At 42.3% G+C, this 17,253-nt stretch overlaps 1 protein-coding gene across 3 annotated transcripts in view; it reads left to right on the top strand.

Annotated features, from left to right (window-relative positions):
• Nucleotides 1–17,253, top strand: part of SASH1 (SAM and SH3 domain containing 1) — a 576,339-nt gene that overhangs the window by 499,487 nt on the left and 59,599 nt on the right. For all 3 annotated transcript variants that reach the window (XM_050893069.1, XM_050893070.1, XM_050893071.1), the window contains exons 3-4: nt 12,419–12,469; nt 12,591–12,640. In XM_050893069.1, the coding sequence (XP_050749026.1) occupies nt 12,419–12,469; nt 12,591–12,640 (101 nt within the window). The remainder of the gene's footprint in view (nt 1–12,418; nt 12,470–12,590; nt 12,641–17,253) is intronic.

The raw sequence follows: 17,253 nt of genomic DNA on the forward strand, positions 1-17,253 counted from the left end.
TATCACTCATACCAATACTGCAATGTCATTAAGAGGCACCAGGGTCTCTGGACTTGTAGGTCTGATTTACTAGATGTTTGTGAGTTTTATGTTTCTTTTGTACATTTGCTACTGCCTTTGAGGGGTTTGTGCAATTGGTTGGGTTTTTTAATGGTTTTGCTGATGATTCTTTATTCCAGACATTTTATCTGTCTCCAGGATGAGGTCTGGTCCAACACTTCTTACCTTGAGGACTGCAGTGTACAGTCTGCTTTACTCTTTCTCTTACTACACATGCGTCCCAGCTGTCAACATTTTCTTTGTCGCTTCTAATCTTGTTATTTCATTGCCCATAATATTTCATTTATCCCCTGGGTTTTTGTTTGGTTGGTTTTGGTCTGTTTCTGTTCAATGTACACACCTATTTAGAAGGGAAGGCTTAGTTATATGAAGTAGGAGTCATGATGAAGCCCCAAGTTTCTGCAGCAAGACGGTAAAAGATGGGCTTTATATTGTCCTTAAATCATCTGGGCTTAATGTGGAGCATGCTTGCTCTAGCTGGCCTCCAGGGTTGCAAAGGCATTTCTTGCATTTACAGTTGTAAGTGCTCTCCTTCCAATTATTTAGTTTTACAATTCTGCTGAGGGATGTGGAGTGCTGAACCTCCTCTTCAGCAGTACAGATGAGGCATACTCACTTAATTCGCTAGTTTTACGTAGTTCATCAGGACATCCCTGTAACTTATGGCCAACTCTTGTGCTGCTGAAGAGTCTGCATAAGCGCACTGTTCAGTGCGATTAGCAAAGGGGCTGCGTTTTGAATGGACCTGCGAACAAAAATAGTTATTGGTTGCTGAGGGCTCTGTTTCTCTTTATAACTTGTCTTCCAAACATACATAAAAATTCAAAGCAATGCAGGCCAGCATTTTTAATGCCATAATTTGATTACCTGTGACTGCAATACTCCTTTAATAGTAAAATATGGTGCTGAGTGGATAGGGTGAATAAGAAGGTGCATGAGGGAGTGCAAAGCTGTACAGGCTTTGCTGGAATGAAGCGTATGTGCTACTTGTACACACTGTGTCACTGAAAAACTGTGGGTGGCTCTTGGAGTACAAGTCTGCTCTGCACTTGTGCTTCTTTTCTGCATTGTCAATTCTGTGTATCCTTCTTATAGTCGAGTGTGACCCACAGTCTGGTGGAGAGAAAGGCTGAAGTTGCAAGTGGAACTTGGGAAGCAGCTCATTGTAGTTGCCACTTCAGGAATAAAATGGTCTAAGCAGCTGAATTGTGAGCATGTAGTCCAACTGCGCAGGGAGAAAATGTTACATGAGAGAATCATTTGTAAGGCTTTACTGGAGCGCTCTTAATTCTCTGGTGAATAGTTGTGGATTATGATTGCAGATGATCTGCTTGGAGCCACGGTGGCAGCTTTCTTTGCAGATTCTTCAGGTCTGAGTTTACTGTGATTACTGAAGGACGGCTGTTTGCTGAGGTTCAAACGCTTTGTCTGTAAGCAGCATGTAACAGTGCCATAATTATTTTTTCTCTATAGACGTTCTGGTACTAGGTTTGTTCATTGTTCAGCAATTGGCCTTTTGTTAGGAAAAGACCCTGACTCAGTCTGTGATGGGATAACCACGTGTTGAGTAAAAACACAACAAGGCAAAGCAAAATTGTGCTTCGCTGTCCTGTGCTAGCCTGAAAGCTGTGCGATGCCCCAGGGCTGGAGGGAGTGGGAGTCAGCCCCAGGGATCGCACAAGCCTGATCTCACCAGGAGGCTGCTGTGTTCCGGTCCCTACTGTCCTCTCCTGGGGAAAATCTCTGATCCTCCTGCTTTGAACAAAGGAAGGGATGAGCGTTTTACAGCTATTTGACGGATCCTCAGAATTCGGATTTGTTGCCCTTTAGATTTAAGAATCACTGAAACCTGTATTAACCACTTTTCTGCCGTCTGGCCGGTGTGCCAGGACAAAACCCACCTTCTATCCCAAGTGCTGGTTATGTGGCAGGAGCCCACTTGTGCCTTTTCAGCAGAACAGCTGAGCTTTGCAAGAACTGGCTGGAGCTCCGCAGCTGGGCTGGAGCCCAGCCCAACAGCGGGAGCTGTTAATGGTGCGATTGAAGCCTTTAATTTAACCCCTTACCAGTAGTTGTGCTGATTAGTATTGGAGCTGTCGGCTGTCACTGTCGCACCATTACCCTTCAAAGCAAAACTTGCTGCAACAGTAATCTCATAGAGCATGGCTTCCATTTGCCGCACCACCACTTGGGGCCGTTACTGTTAACTACTCCATCTATGGCATAAGAGTTTCTAGTCCAGTCTTACTTTAAATGCAAATAGAGGATGAAGAATATTTCTATCAGTGGTTCTGTAGGCACAGATTTCTATCATGAATGTGTAGAAGGCAACAATTACTTCTTAATATTATCAAACAAGGATGCTGTGTATCTTCTTTGTAAATACACAGAATTGTGCCAAATGGTATAATGGCCTTCAATAATAATAATTTTTCCCTCTGACAGGAACAATCTTCCATGTTGTCTCTGGGCCTAAAAAGTACGATACAATGCATCAGAGTTGATTTGAAATTCAGTTTGATAATAATCATCATATGATGGCCAGTAATGAAGACTTAAATATAAGTAAGGATCTAGCCCAAAGCATCCATCAAACGTAGGCTTCAATTTCAAAGGTAAAGAGAGAATGGCTAATTTAAAAGTCTCTTTATCAAAGGCAGTTTTTATAGCGGGGAGGATGTATAAATACAGACTAGCAATTTGTGGGCTAATCCTTTTTTGCATTAATATGGTTAATTTGTTTTCAGTTCTCTTGTTCAAGAAATTAATTTCTCCCTCGCTTTCTAGGAGACTTTGAAGTTAGCATCCAGCTATCAACCTTTGTCTCTCTTCCCTCACCCCCTCACATTCCTGGAGTGCATTTACACAGGTTGAGAGTGAGCAGTTCAGTGCCTAGCTCTAGGGAATGAATTCGTATTATCCATCTTAATTTTCAGGTGTTCAGTTTCACATACTTACATAGTAAACAAAACCAGTTTGATTTCAAGTTAAACATTGATTCTGCTTTTTAAATGCTTATAAAAGTTGGATTTAAAAAAAAAATATATATATTAAAACTTTTCCCAGTATGACCAGTTTCTTTCCTGCTTCAAGTATGCCTTCTTAAAAAGGATCCTGAAAGAAACTGCTTCTTCAGAATAAGTTTATTGTAATAAAAAATGCTAGCAAAGAGTCAGTTCCACATATGCTGACACAAATTTGTCTGATATAAAGTTTTTTCAAAACCTTTTCTCATCTATATTCCTGCTGTTTCCACTGTCAGAGCGGCTGAAATGGGGGTCAGACCCCACGAGCCCTCCATGTTTCTTAAGTCATGAAATATACTCATGTTGTTATAGCATATAGCATATCTCATGTTGTTACAGCTTTCCGACCGGGGTCTTCTCATCGAATAAAGAACATAGGAGTCACTAAGGGGGAACAAAAGTGGATTAAAAGTATTAAACTGAAAGTGCAAATCAGCAGAAAAGGCCTACCAAGTCTAAAACACTGAGGATAGATGGACTGAAAGCTAGGGCTGCAAGGCTTTCTGCCGACGAAGACCTGAGTTCAGGATGTCTGCATTTTTGAGCTTGCAGCTGTTGATGTTTTTAAACCCCTGAACGAGGAAAAAAGAGGTACGGTTTTACTGTCAGTGGGAAAGCAAGAATCCATTTTGCCCAAATGTTTAAAGTTTTGACATAATTCTTTTTGCATGAAAGGATGCAACAGGAGACTGTTTGAATTTCTTCATGGGAAGATGAGAAAACCAGAAAATGTGCATGGGGGCACAGCCTCATGATAAGACTACTTGCCAGGGATGTGTGATAATGTGGCTTAGGTCCTGGCTCAGCTCAACTCTCCATTACATGGTTCTGTTGCCTCTTTTGCCTTTTTTTTACTGGATTCTTTCACTTCTCTGACAATTTAAAAGAAAAATCCATTTCCTGAGCAGTAGCACCTAAAACTTTCAGGAATTCTGTGCTAGGTGTGAGAAAGTCTTGAATCTGGTAGATTTTCTTGAATTAAATAAAGGCTTTAGTCCTGTTCTGAAAGGTTCAATTTCACATTTAAAACACAGAGTAGGTATATGCGCCTCTATACATACAGACTTTTTAAAATTGGAAACTTGGATACAGGTGCAGATTTTCCTGTAGGCTTATGAAGCCGAGAGGAGGTCATGAGCTCTGAAGAGCATGACCTGGTAGCAGCAACAGGCAGCCCAAAGGGCAGCAGTTGTAGAAACAAGGGCGGTGCCAGATTTCTTGTGAATTGGTGCTTTTCTTCCACTGCCCACGATGCTGTCGAGTTCTGAACTTTGGTTTTGCCCACCATGGCTAAAGGATCCAACAGAAAGAGTCGGATCTCTTACATATAAATTTGGTTTTTGTTTTGAGTCTCTGTAATGTGAGGTGTCTCAAGTAAAAGAAATGGAGAGAACTGTCTAATTTTACTGCAGTAGCCAATCTGCGCATTACAGTGACTGTAATGATGGAAGTTTCTAACAGAAAATGCATTGCAGGTTATCAGCTTGACATAAATTAGAAAAAAAAAATTAAAAAGGTGGGGGGGAAGTTTTAAACTAAAATATCCTTTGTTTTCCACTAGGTAACTTTTGTAACTTTTTTTTTAATCTGTCTCCTTTTTAAAAAAGTAAAACAAATCACTGCTTTCCCAGAATGAAGTTAATGCAAAGTATTATTCCCCCCCAAAATAAGGGACTTCATTGCTGGTACCCATGCATCTGTGGTAATATAAAAAAAACCTTTGTAGATTTCTTAATGAGTAGTGCTTTCTTCTGATTTACCTACTCTGAATTTCACCAGGGTTTTTAAGGCCCTAGTAACTCAAAGTCAACTGTAGTTTGTGTTTTCTGCTACAGATCTTCTAAATAATTCATTGGTAACTTTTATTGTTTGGTACAACATAAAGTGAAAACAATGTAGAGCTTTTAAATGTTAGCTAGCACAATAAATAATGATGTGAAAGGGAGTATACTTGCAAAAATTCATCAGTATTACAGTAAGAACCCATTCCACAAGAATCCCTGAGCCTTGAGTGTATTGATTGATTCAGCGCGAAAGCTTCCATTCATTTGCAGTATAGATAATCTGAAATTTCATGTGCTGGAGGCAGGGATATTGGTGTGTAGGTGCACAAATACAGTATCAATACAAATATGACATACAGTGGACTTGTGTTAGCCTATGTTTCCATGGTGCATCTGAAAGGATTTATAGCATGGCTGTAGAAGTTTCCTGGAGGCATTGGTCTTAGCCTGGACTTCCCCTTCTCTTTCCTTGCTGCTTTTCAAAAAGAAAATACATCTTTTGTTGTTCTTGAAAATATTGAAGAGAAATGGCAAATAAGCTTAATACAGATGTAGTACAGCTTTGTGTACATGAAAATGAAAAATTGGTAAGATCTGAAAAGCGTTTCACTAGAGGGAAATGGAGAACATCACTGACCCTGAGGAATGGGTATCCTGAATTTGAAGAACACGTAAAAACAGATCAGGGCCGTCGATATTCAGAAAGAAGTTTGGCATATTCTGCCATGGCTTTCAAGGCGAGGGGCTGCTTGTGATTATTTTCATCTTATCGGTGATGCTGTGAGCGCTTCACTTCAAAACCCCTCTAAATTCCTGGCCCCGCAGTTAGAGGAAAGCAAGGTGCAGGGTGGTGGGGGGGATAGGTTTTTCACAGAGGTGCTGACTTCGTCATTATTTGAGGGTATCTGTTCAGGTGGTGACTGAGGCCGAGGTACCTGCACGCTGCCATAGCTGTCCTCGCCGGAGGACCAGCAGCTGGGCAAGGAGCCTGTACTTGTCTGACGAGACTGTTCCTACCCCAAAGTACACTGTAACAAACTGTTGTTTGTTTATTCATTTATTTTCTCCCTTCCTTGTGTCCTTTTCCCACAGGCCAAAACCCTCTCCCTGGGGGAAGTGGTGACTCTTCCCTGGGCCCCCTGTCAGCTCCTGCACAAGAAAGGCCCCTTGCTTTGGGCAGTGTCCAGTTGGGCTTTGCCTCGTGCCTCCCTTGCCTGCATTACATCCTGAGCCCCTTCTGGCTTCACATTTAGCCATTCTTGATGTGGTTGGTTTGGTTTTTTTCATCCCTCTGAAACATTACAGCTCTTCCCGATGCCACAAACGCCCTCGCTATCTTAAAGTCCTCCCTGGAAACCCACGTCTTTCGCTGTATTTTCCATCATTATTTCTCCTCACAAAAGTTCTTTTTGGCCTTACCTGTACAATATAAGTTGATGCTGACAGACCTGAGGAGTTTTAGGCAAAGATGGGCAGGTCTTGCTCATCCTGTTTATACCAGCAAGAGCTCTGGTATAGATGCAGTTATGCCAACGCAAGAGCGCTTTACTATTTTACTATTTGGGTAATGGGTGTAAAATACATCAATCAAAGACCTGCTGTGTCCCAGTCCCATATATACACCTTTATATTCGTATGTGTTTAGCACAGAGACAGCTACCATAGTTGTGGGCTTGCTTCATCTTGTTTGGAAAATTGATCAGAAGGTATTTGATTTCCCCGCTGCAGAATGCTGTGTTCCCGTATCGACTTTCCTTTCTCTGAAGCCCGTTGCTGTTGTTTTTTTGTCTTTGTGCCGTAATTTCATTGGATTCAGCCTCTGTTACAAGTGGATTTATGAGTTAGCACTGCCTCGCTTTTCATTGTTGCAGGGCTTTACAAAAGCTGCAGTTTCTTTGTAATTGCTAATGAATTATGTTTTTCAAAAATCACCGTGGAATGTTTTTCAGCCCCTATGGCTTCCAGCCTTAGTATTGAATGCAATGTATTTGAGAGGACAAAAAAACCCTTCTGTTTTTATTGTTGGCAGCGGGTAGAGTGTCAAACGCTTCCCCCTGTGACATGTTACGTTCGATAGATTCCAGCATTTGCATCAAGCTGAGAGGCATGATTTTTCTTCCATACCTAATACTAAAAGCAGACATGTGAGCGCTGTAGCAGCGTGTTCTCTCTGAAGCTGCGTTTCATCAGTAGTTAAGCTAAGTGTTTACCTATGTCTGCACTGCTGTACGAGGCACCGAGACACTTGGACTGTTATTTCATGTGTAGAAGTATTTATTGTTTGAAATCCCATTTTTTTAACCATTCCTCCTGCATAGCTCATTTCTTTGATCCAGAGTTTTGCTGCTGCTGCAGGATGTTATAATTTAGCATGTGTGAGCTCTGGCTCTAACGTGCAAGAGTAATGGAGCAGAAAGTCTTCACTCTTCACTGAAATGGCTAAGGGGATGGTCCAGAGGTTGCAGTTTGAGACTCAGAATGGGACTTTTACTAATCTGTACCACTGGAAACTCACTGAGCTGGTTAATTCCCTCAAACACTTGCTGAGGTGGTTGCCACAGGGATAAGTCTTTTTTATTTCTTTATTCTGATCTGTGACCCATAGCTAGTGACTTGTAGGCAATTTCCATTACACACCTGCGTACCTGCGCTGTCTCTGCACAGGGGCTTCCCTTCACCAGAACCTCTGCAGAGCCTGAAATACGGTGTGTGGTGGAGGACTCCGGGCAGAACGATTGCTTTCAAAATCAAACAAACTCTTAGAGACCTTCGGTGCCCTGGCTATCTTTCAGATGTAGCTTTGTTTAATTATTTCAGAAGCTAGACTAGAACATACAGTGCCTGTTTGGAGCAAAGGGGCAAAATGTTTGGGGGAAGAGACTGGCAGAATTTTCTCACAGAAGTTTTCTGCTTTAGGTGCCTTATTTGTACCTGCTGAAATGGTTTCATAAAATTTTTTATAAATTCATGAGCATTTTAGCCATCTCCTTTTCCACTGGTGATGTCACTGAATTTTCCCAGCACTCATCTGGGTCTCACTTTGCACAGTTGCTGTCTGCACAGTGAGATTAATCCTGTCTTGGGATCCGCAGAAGAGTGTTTAAATTTGTGATTCAAATGGGTACAGCTCCTGTGGCAGAAACTGTGAAGAGGTTCATGAATTTCCAATTAGAAGGGATTCATTCAATGAATATAATTTCCTAAACTAAGTTGTGGTGTGGAGCATAGATGAAGCTTAATGTTTAGGTAATTAAAATATGCGCATTCCCCCTAGAACGTGCGAGCCTTACACTGGGTAACCAGGTTTCCTTTTGGATGCTCTTCTCTACCATGCTCATGTGTTTCAGGAGCAGAACAGCAACGCCTTCAGATAGGTGGAGATGTCCCTTATCTGTTATGTTACATACAGAGCAACTGAACTGAAGTTACCACAGGAGGAAAAGTGCCTCATGAATTCAAAACCTGCCGTTCCAGTCAGGAAATGGGTTTCCAGCTTCTTCCTCATGTATTTTGTGCTTTGTACTTTCTTCCTGTATGCGTTTTTCAGGCTTAGCTCATAAATGATTGTAAAACTGTTTTCAAGATTTTTACGAGGAAAGTAGTATATAAAACCAAAATCACAATATTTAGGAGCCTGCAATAATTTGAAAAGACAAAATGATCACATGAATCAGTGTACAAAGTAAGGAGAAAAGCTACCTGTGAAGGAAGCTTCTTTCCTGAGCCCTGAGGCAAACAACTTAAGGCTTGAAGCATAAGCCACAAATCCTGCTTGTTAAGCTTACAACACGCGTTTTCTTTCAAAATGAGGCATTTGTAAAAAGCACTTTGCTGATTCGCACTTCTGCACCAGAGCACCCAAGCCTTATCAGTTCGGCTCCGCAGTCGCTTTCTGCAGTGCCCGCAGTGCAGAAGGGTTGGTGATACCAGGCAGTACCTGGGCAGCGTGGCACCTGCGGACCTTCCCTTTCTCGAGCTGCTGGATCACAGCTTCAGCCAGGACATTGGGGCCTTGTCCTGCGGCCATCCTCTTGATGGCATCAGCTTTGAGTGAAGGAGGAGACAGGAAGGAAATAGGACTGCTAAGAATATGGCTTCAAAGCTGGGAGGACAAAATGTTTCTGCAAGTTGAGATTGTTTTAAATCGGCTGTAGGTGAATTGACGGAGGAATCCCTAGTTTAAATTCAGTGAGCTTCACTCTACAGGATATTAGCATTACTAATTTTTAACAGCTCCCTCTGGCTTTATTGTCAGTATTTGAGATTCTGTGCTGTGCTACCCTTGGACCTCGAGGGGAGCGGGACAAGCTGTTGCTAAGCCACTGTTTGCCCTACCTCTTACGTGTTCCCGGGGGTTGGATACAATTGATGAATATCTCCATTTCTCCAGAATCTTCAGATCTTAGTTGCTGTGATTTAAGAGTGTATTGGACGTGTGCAATATGCACCAACAGTGTCTGGGTACAGGATGGGTGACTTACGCAGGGCCCCTTAAATCCAGAAACCATGCAAGTAAATCAGACACTTTTGGGAAACACTGGATTTAATCACATAGCTTAAGGAGTCTACACTTGATCGGGTACTTTCTCAGATCATTGGGTTTCTTGCACCAACACTACATAGTGTGTAGGTGGTGTGAATGTCTGGTACACCTCAGACAAGCTGGGCACACATGGAGGGCAGTTATCTGGGGCAGCAGACTGCTAGGACAGAAAATACCTGTCGTTCTGATGCCTGCTTTGTCTAGACAAGAGTCCTGGAAATGCAGGCTAGGGATGTCTGTTACTGCAGCTGCTGTTTCTATAAACCCAAGCTCTCCGCTGTTTCATTTTTAAGGTTTGGTTCAGAAGGGTGAAAGATGTACTTTCATGAAAGTAATCTTTGAAAATATTTTTTGAAAAGATGGTATAGCGTGCTTGAGAGCATGCCAATGGTACAACATTTGCTCAACCTTCTAAAATTAGCCTTTGGTATAAAAAAAGGCGCTGATCCTGCTGGATTAAAGTCAAAACAACCTGTGGATTTTAATGTGGGGTTTAACGTGAGGTTTAATGGCTTTTAACCTAAATAAATAGAATTGCTTGAGGCTGATAAAAGTTCTGTGATCTGTGATACAGATCTATGCCAGAAGTTCAGTCGAGAGTAGTATTTTCCTAAGTATTTTCCTTTGGTTTCTTGTCTAAATAGCAATAGGAAAAATATCATTCTGCTGGAAAGGCAGGTAGGAATATTAATCATAACAGTAGAGGACTACCGGGTGTTTTGCATTCCAGCATTGCAAAGTAGAGCTTTAGAGGAGGGAGAGGAGAGTTGTCCTTGCTTCTGTCCTCCACAGTCATCTTGATCCCATAAAACTGGTCCTGTTCTAACAGGGTGGGCTTGACAGTAAATGAGAAAAAAGAAAGCAAATACAGTCAGCTTTTTTAGGATTTTGTTACACGGGATGCAGCTGGCTAGTCAGCTGAATAGTTTTAGGCTGAAAGTAGTAACTTTCTATCTAATTGCAATCTCGGGCTACAGCTTCACGAGCAACTGCGCAAGCAAAAGACTTCTGTAAAGCCTTGGGAACCCAGATAGCATCTTGTGAATGATAGTTTACAAAAACTAGCGTATTTTTAAAAAAAAAAAAAAAAAACACTTGCAGCAAGCAGCTTTTTAGGGCAACAGATAAATCATCGGGAAGTTGGGATCTGAAGGCATGTTGGGGACACAGTAGATTCTCCTGACTGGCCTATTGAAACTTTAAGATGGGATAGCTGATAAAATGCTCCTTTTTTCATCTGTGCAGCAGTGTGTGGACAAATGAGGCGCTCATGAATGGGAAGCGTTTGGACAATGGGGCTTGTCTTTCCCTCCCTCCTTGTGGACTGCTAGGCAGGGGTGGGATAGTGCCCGAGGAGGATTTGCAGCAATGTGCCTGCAGTCTTTTCCAGACGCAAAACTTACTTGGATTCTATTTTGACAGAGCTAATGGAGAAAGAGAGGGATGCCTGGTGCCAAATAGTTAATTTCACTTTCCTGATCCGTGAACATCTGTGGAATTTCCCTGGGCTCGGTCCAGCTTCTGCTTGACTAGAGGAGTCCTGTTGGATCGTGGTGGCCTTTTCATGCCGACTTCCACTCAAGGACTTCATTTCCCTTTTCTTGCTATGAAATTGGCAAAAGCAGATACGCAGACCATACATGGTCAGGCAAAATGCCCCAGCTGGGCAATGACCCTGTGTCAGCCTTGTTTACTAGCAGGCACATGGCCATGAGCCATCCTGTGCCCTCCTGGTTGCCATGGCCAGCAGTGCAAGCTGACTCAGTTGTGTGATGGCAGAGGAGGCTCCTCTCTACTCTAGATCTTGCAAACTTTCTGGCCAGGCTAATCCAACACCACTTTGTGGCAATCAGTGGTAATTTCCTGTTTAGTATTAAAATGCTGCATTTCCAGAAAATTGTGTCTGGTTTTCTTTTTTTGTATTAAATCTGAAAAACATTTTGTCACCCTTTCTGTAAACAAAGGGCATAGGAAGTACAATTTCAGAGAGATAAGAGATTTACATGAAGGCTGAGGAATGCGTGAACAAAAGGCCTCCAGCATTGAGAAATAAATCCATGTCCCTTTTTTTTTTTTTTTTTTTTTTGAGCATTTATACTACTGTGGTTGCTTACTCAGCTATGATGGCCTTTTGGTTACAGTACTCGCTTTGCAATAACTTCACTAGGGGTAGGACTGGCTGAGAATAAAATAGCCATAAGTGGGTTCCCCCATGGTTTCACATGCAGATCAACTGCCAAAATGTAGTTCTCAGTACTGACAACTATAATTTCTTCCTCCATTCTAATTGGAGTTTTCCCACTGACTTCAGCTAGACTCATTGTTAATAGGATGTGCCTTTTAGGCAGCTGGCTTGCAATCTTAGATACCACCAGTGGGACTTGCCTCATCTAACTTGAGGCAGCTGAAACCCATCGGGTGAGTTGTTCCGTAAGAGTTCCTGTCTCTCCCCATCGACTGCAAAGGGAGCCTGGATGACCAAGTCCTGGAGTAGATGGTTATATCTTAGATGTTTGAAGGAAGGTGATTTGGACTCCGTCCTGTTGACAAATTTCTGTGCAAGAAACTGGCCTTGCTGAAATGCATTGGAATCCTCTCAGTATTTTTAGCTTAGAGAATGCTCTTTTAATGCCAGATTCTCCCTGTATATTCTTCCTGAAGGTAAATTTTGGGAAATTGCACTTGAACTTATCTAACAAATTGTGTGATGATCTAGTGAAAATAACACATTCCTCTTTCTATTTTGTTTTGAATCACTTCTGTCTGGCAATTTTACTTTCTTCTATATTCTCCAGTGATAAGGATGAAATTAGCTGTTTTACTGGAGTAGTTCAGAATTTATCCTGAAAGTGGTTCCTTCTGGAGAGATTAATGTCTCCCATTTGGACGGTTTTGAGGTAGTCCTAGGTTCTGTTACCCTGTTTCTTCTTCCCTTTTTCTCCCCTTCAGATTTCTTCTTTCTAGTGTTTGGATATTTCATTAACCTGACATTTGTTCTGTTTTAGGAGAAACCTGATGCCAGCCCCACATCTCTACAGCTGCGATCCCAGATTGAGGTAAGCACTTTGATTTTTATCATCCATTTTTGTTTGTTTGTTCTTTAATTTGATATTCTGCATAAATTGGGCAAAGGCTGCTCTCATATCTGCTCTCACTGCTACGTGTCTTCTCTTGCAGGAGTCACTTGGTCTCAGCAGCACCGCATCAACACCTGACACTGAAAGAAAGTAAGTGAAGGCACAGGAGATGAGAAAGGAGGGAGGGGGAATTCGGTACATTTTCTTTCTCCTTGGAGTAAATTCATTTTAGATTGTATTGGTGTTTCAAGAGTTCAGATCCAGCCGCTATTAATGAAACCCGTTTTGGAACCTGCTCCTTCTCTTGTTCTCTTTTGGCCTTTTATTATTTTGCTTTTAGATCAAGGGAGGGTTATCTTTTCTCCCCTCAGTGAGCACTTGGGGTGTGCATACACCAAGACGACTGGTAGTCATTTTTGAGGAACATCACTGATTTCACATTCTCTGCAAATTAAACCTGTTTATAAAATAACTTTCTGTGACCAGACCTAAATGCAGCCAAAAAGAGATAGGCGAGGGGAAGAGAGAGTTACAAACTTAAATCACTTTCCTTTTCCTGTGCACTCCTGGGTTTGTAACTGTGCTTTTGAAGAAGGTGCCAAGGGAATGAAGTATTTAAAACCAAGTTAAAAGGAGCTTTAATTTTAGCAGTCCTTAATAAAAACCTCTCTGTGAGGATTGAGAGGGTTTCTGTTTACTGTCACCTCCTGCTGCAATGTGTGTGCTTGTTTTCTGCGCCTCCTTCCTTTGATCCCAAGATCTTGGATCCCTACTGCTAAGGGTAACGTGCAGCAGTGCATGAAGACAACTGACACTGTACTTCCAATTGCCTGCACTTCGTGGGATAGTGCCAGCTGGACTGGTTCAGAAGGAGTGCGTGGAATCCAGTTGTGATGTGATGCACTTCTGTAAGGTTTTACAGTCCTGCCTTTGAATGTCTTCCAGTGTTTCAGCACTGGACGGTAATAGGGAGGTTGTAAGAAATTGCCGCCCTTGCTCTTGCTAGTTCGGTAGAAGGAGTGTCAGTCCCAGAGGGAGCTGTGGTGGATGTGGGGTATGGGCCTCGCCTGAGCACCAGCCATGTAGAAGTCAGTTGTACTGTAGGGAACAGCTGTTTATGGGCTTCCTGTGGGATCATCTGAAAGCTGGTTCATGCTAAAGATCTTGGAAAGTGATAAATTATCTTTTAGAGGTGCCTTGTCTCTCTTCATCACTCAGAGAGAAAGCAGTGATGGTTTGCTTGAGGTAGATGCTCATTTTCAAAACAGCTTAAGACAGATAAGGTGAATTTTACCTTGGGTACATCACTGCCCCCATGTTACATGCTGTTAAGAGAGAAAGGTTAGAAAGCTTAGAGTTTAAAAGTGGTGCTTCAGATATTGAAACATGGAAAAGTTTTCTTCAAGGATACCTCCCTGTCTAACAGTATAATGAAACCAGAAGTGCCAAGTGGATGGGAACATTATGAGAAGTATAATCTGGGAAGTAAGTCTCCAAGGTTATCCTATAATCATAATACTTTTCTCTCAGTCTCAAAGCACTTTCCCCATGGGTAAATATCATCATCGCACCTCAGGTAATAATGAGATAAAGATCTTGCAGGAGGACAGCACAAAATTGGGAATAAACTCCTCTTACAAGTTCTAGCCAGCTTCCTAAATTGTGTCTCTGTGTAGGTGTTGTACCACAAATAACTGAGTGAGAAGACAGTATCTACAAAACCATCTTCTGAGTGACTCTATTCTGAGAGAGCCCATTTACCTCACTGAAAGGAAATTAACCTCTTTATCTTAGTTCAGATGGAAGGGACCTGCGATTTTTGTGGACCTTTCAAGAATGGAAGTGTCCTGTTTGACGATTTGTCTGTCAGTTGAAGGGCGTACGTGATTAACCTGATCGGATATATGAAACTGGTGCAGGGCAGGTTGTGTCAAATATTTGCACAATAAGAAATAAGGCAACGTGATGCATGCTAATTGGGCAAGGTGTTGAAAATAATAAATATCTACTCAATACCATACAAATTATTCAAAACTGAAATTATACGGGCCTGTGCCTATTGGTGACAGCCTGCCACATCAATGCTGGTTTCATCCCTCTAGTTTGGACGTCTGAATTGTCACGGGAATGCCTTTTCCAGGGAAGCAGAGTTTATAAAATTGATCTGCAGGAAAATGACCACTTCAAGTCCATCTGATACGTCTATACTTGGTACTAACATGTTGAATTTGATGTTTTTTGGGGGGAGGATGGCATGTTGGCCCTAGAGGGGGTTTTTTGGGGATCAGTGTTTAGTTTATGGCTTTCATCTGAATTTGCTGTGTGGGCGTGCTACAAGACAGGAAAGCTTGTCCCTTTGGGGATGGTGCTTTTGTGGCTCCCTCATGCTGCATGGAAGATCTGGGGTGAACCTTTTACAAAACTTCTTTTGTTGTTAGAAGACTCCAGTTTGTCAAACCTGAAACTCAATGCAGATGTGCATTGGTTTCTCATATTCACAAAGAGATTTGAAGGGCAAAAGGGAAGATTTGTCCCAAAACAGCTATCGAGATTTTCAGGAGCTGAAAAATCTGTTGTTGTGAGTACTCTTCCAAAGCCCAAGTAAAAGCTTGCCCAAGAAGTTACATTTCTACATATTGAAAATACAAACGTTTTCCCAGGGTGAGGTGAGCCGACTTGTTTCTGGTCTGGTGTTCTGAGCAGGTTGCTTCAGAAAGTAAAAGCAGTCCCAAGGAAAAACTTGTGCTGGGATAGGCAGGAGAGAGCAAGCGGCCGGCTGGAACGTGGTCGCTCTCCATAGCTCCCTTGCCCAGCACTGCTGCCTGCACACCCTGCAACTTAATGCTACCAACGTCTAAAGTTTTAAAATAACACACCTGGATGGTTGTTTAATTTGCCAGAGTTGAGAGATTCCAGACAGAAAGAGGCTTTGAGGGAGTCTGGAAGAAGCTATGTTTGTTTTAACCTGGTTTGGTTTTCCTTTCCTGTGGTGCCCAACTGAAGAGAGCGCCTGACAGGCTCCGCTGTACACCGCACTGAAAATGGATTAGCCTTGGTACTCCGTGGTAGGAAAAAATCCTGTTTGTGTGGACGAGCAGTGTATGTTCAGTCTTGCCTTGAGTCTTACTAACCCTGCTGCCCAGTCTGTTCAAAGCCAGCGTGAAATTAGTTGGTGCCCTCAGTCCAGCAAGTTGCTCAACAACTGTCTAGTGCGTGATGTGCTGTAACACAGAAGAGCAGCCGTAGTGCCTGGAGGGAGGCAAAAGGGGTTAAACAAGCCTGGAGGCAAAGCTGCTTGTCAGTTCAAGTCATTTTCCCTCCAAAAGGCATTTGGAGCAATACTACCTTCCTCTGTTGCTGACAACACTGTTCGTGTTAATTAGATGAAGCTACAAAAAAGACTGCACATATGAACCTGCTCTATGCATTATAAATGCCCTACCAAAGATGGTTTTCATTCGAATGACTCTGACAAAGAGAGAAAAATCTTTGCTGTAGCAAAGGCCTCTGAGATTTATGTGGATAACGGCAAGGGTACTGATGTGGCCTGAAAAGCTATCCGTAAACAACAGAAAACAAAGTCATGTTTGTTCAAGCTTTGCCTCACAATTGCTCTGATTTTTTGGCCATACTGGAGTTTCTTCTGTAAGTTGAAACAGTCAGTCAGGCTTCTGAGTCTCATAATATTCAGCAAATAACGCAAAGCATGGAATGAGAGGTTTGTACCTTTCTTCTCTTAATAATAAATTTCATTTCCCTCTGCCCTTTCCAAGATTCCCATCTTTTAAATTGCAGTCTTGCTGTCAGTTGTGGTGCTAGTGTAACTTTGCAGATTCTCAGCATGCCTTCGGCAAAGTGGCAACAGCATCTTTAACAGTGATATTATTCATTTTAAACAAAAATCTCCCCAGAACTGCAGAGGCTCTTACATAGACACACTGACTTCTGCTTTTGCTAGAAGAATCATCAATGTAACAAATATGCAGTAAATGTGTTCTTAGGAGTTACTATTGCTTCTTTGTCCCCATACCATGTTGATCTGGGGATGTATTGTATATACAATCCCTATTATTTCCAAGTGATGGCAACACCCCAAGGATGTTTACTCAGGCAGGGGACTGAGCAGGGTTTTCTCATAATTGTAAACAGAGCATTTAAAACAATGTAATCCAACTTTTAGCCTGTTCCCATTTTTGAGCATTCAAGTCTACATGACAGACTGATGAGCTCTGCATGTTTGCCAGGAAATCCAGGTTAAACCTAGTCCCCTGAACTCAAACTTCTGCATCCTGACACTCATCCTGTTTTTAGAAGAACTGGGGATGTTGCAGAGGGGAAGTTGTGTATTTTCCCTCTTGGGAAATAGATCTGTTTGCTGTCACTGTTTGCTCCAGCAGCCTCTGGGCAAGTTTCAAATGTGTATCAGAGAACTGCCAGGAAAGAGAAGGAAGTGGGTGAGAGACCCAAGAGCACTGCATACAGATAGGATGAGGTACAGTCACTCGTGTATACTCATCTTTTTCTTTGCAGCTGCTAGAGAAAGGGAGGACGAAAAACAACGCATGAGGTGACAGTTGTGGCTGTATCTGGTGTTTCTCAGGCATTCCCCCCACCTTCGCGTGGCAGTGGGTGTTATGAATTGTCACCTCCTACGTGAATCACCTGCTGTTTCTTGAACTGTACCACTCAAGCACACTCCTGACCAAGTAAATGGTCATACTTCATATTAAGCGCCACAATTCATCCTGCTGTACTCCTCAGCC

The sequence above is a fragment of the Gymnogyps californianus genome, chromosome 3, assembly GCF_018139145.2.
Source record: "Gymnogyps californianus isolate 813 chromosome 3, ASM1813914v2, whole genome shotgun sequence".
NCBI lineage: Eukaryota > Metazoa > Chordata > Aves > Accipitriformes > Cathartidae > Gymnogyps > Gymnogyps californianus.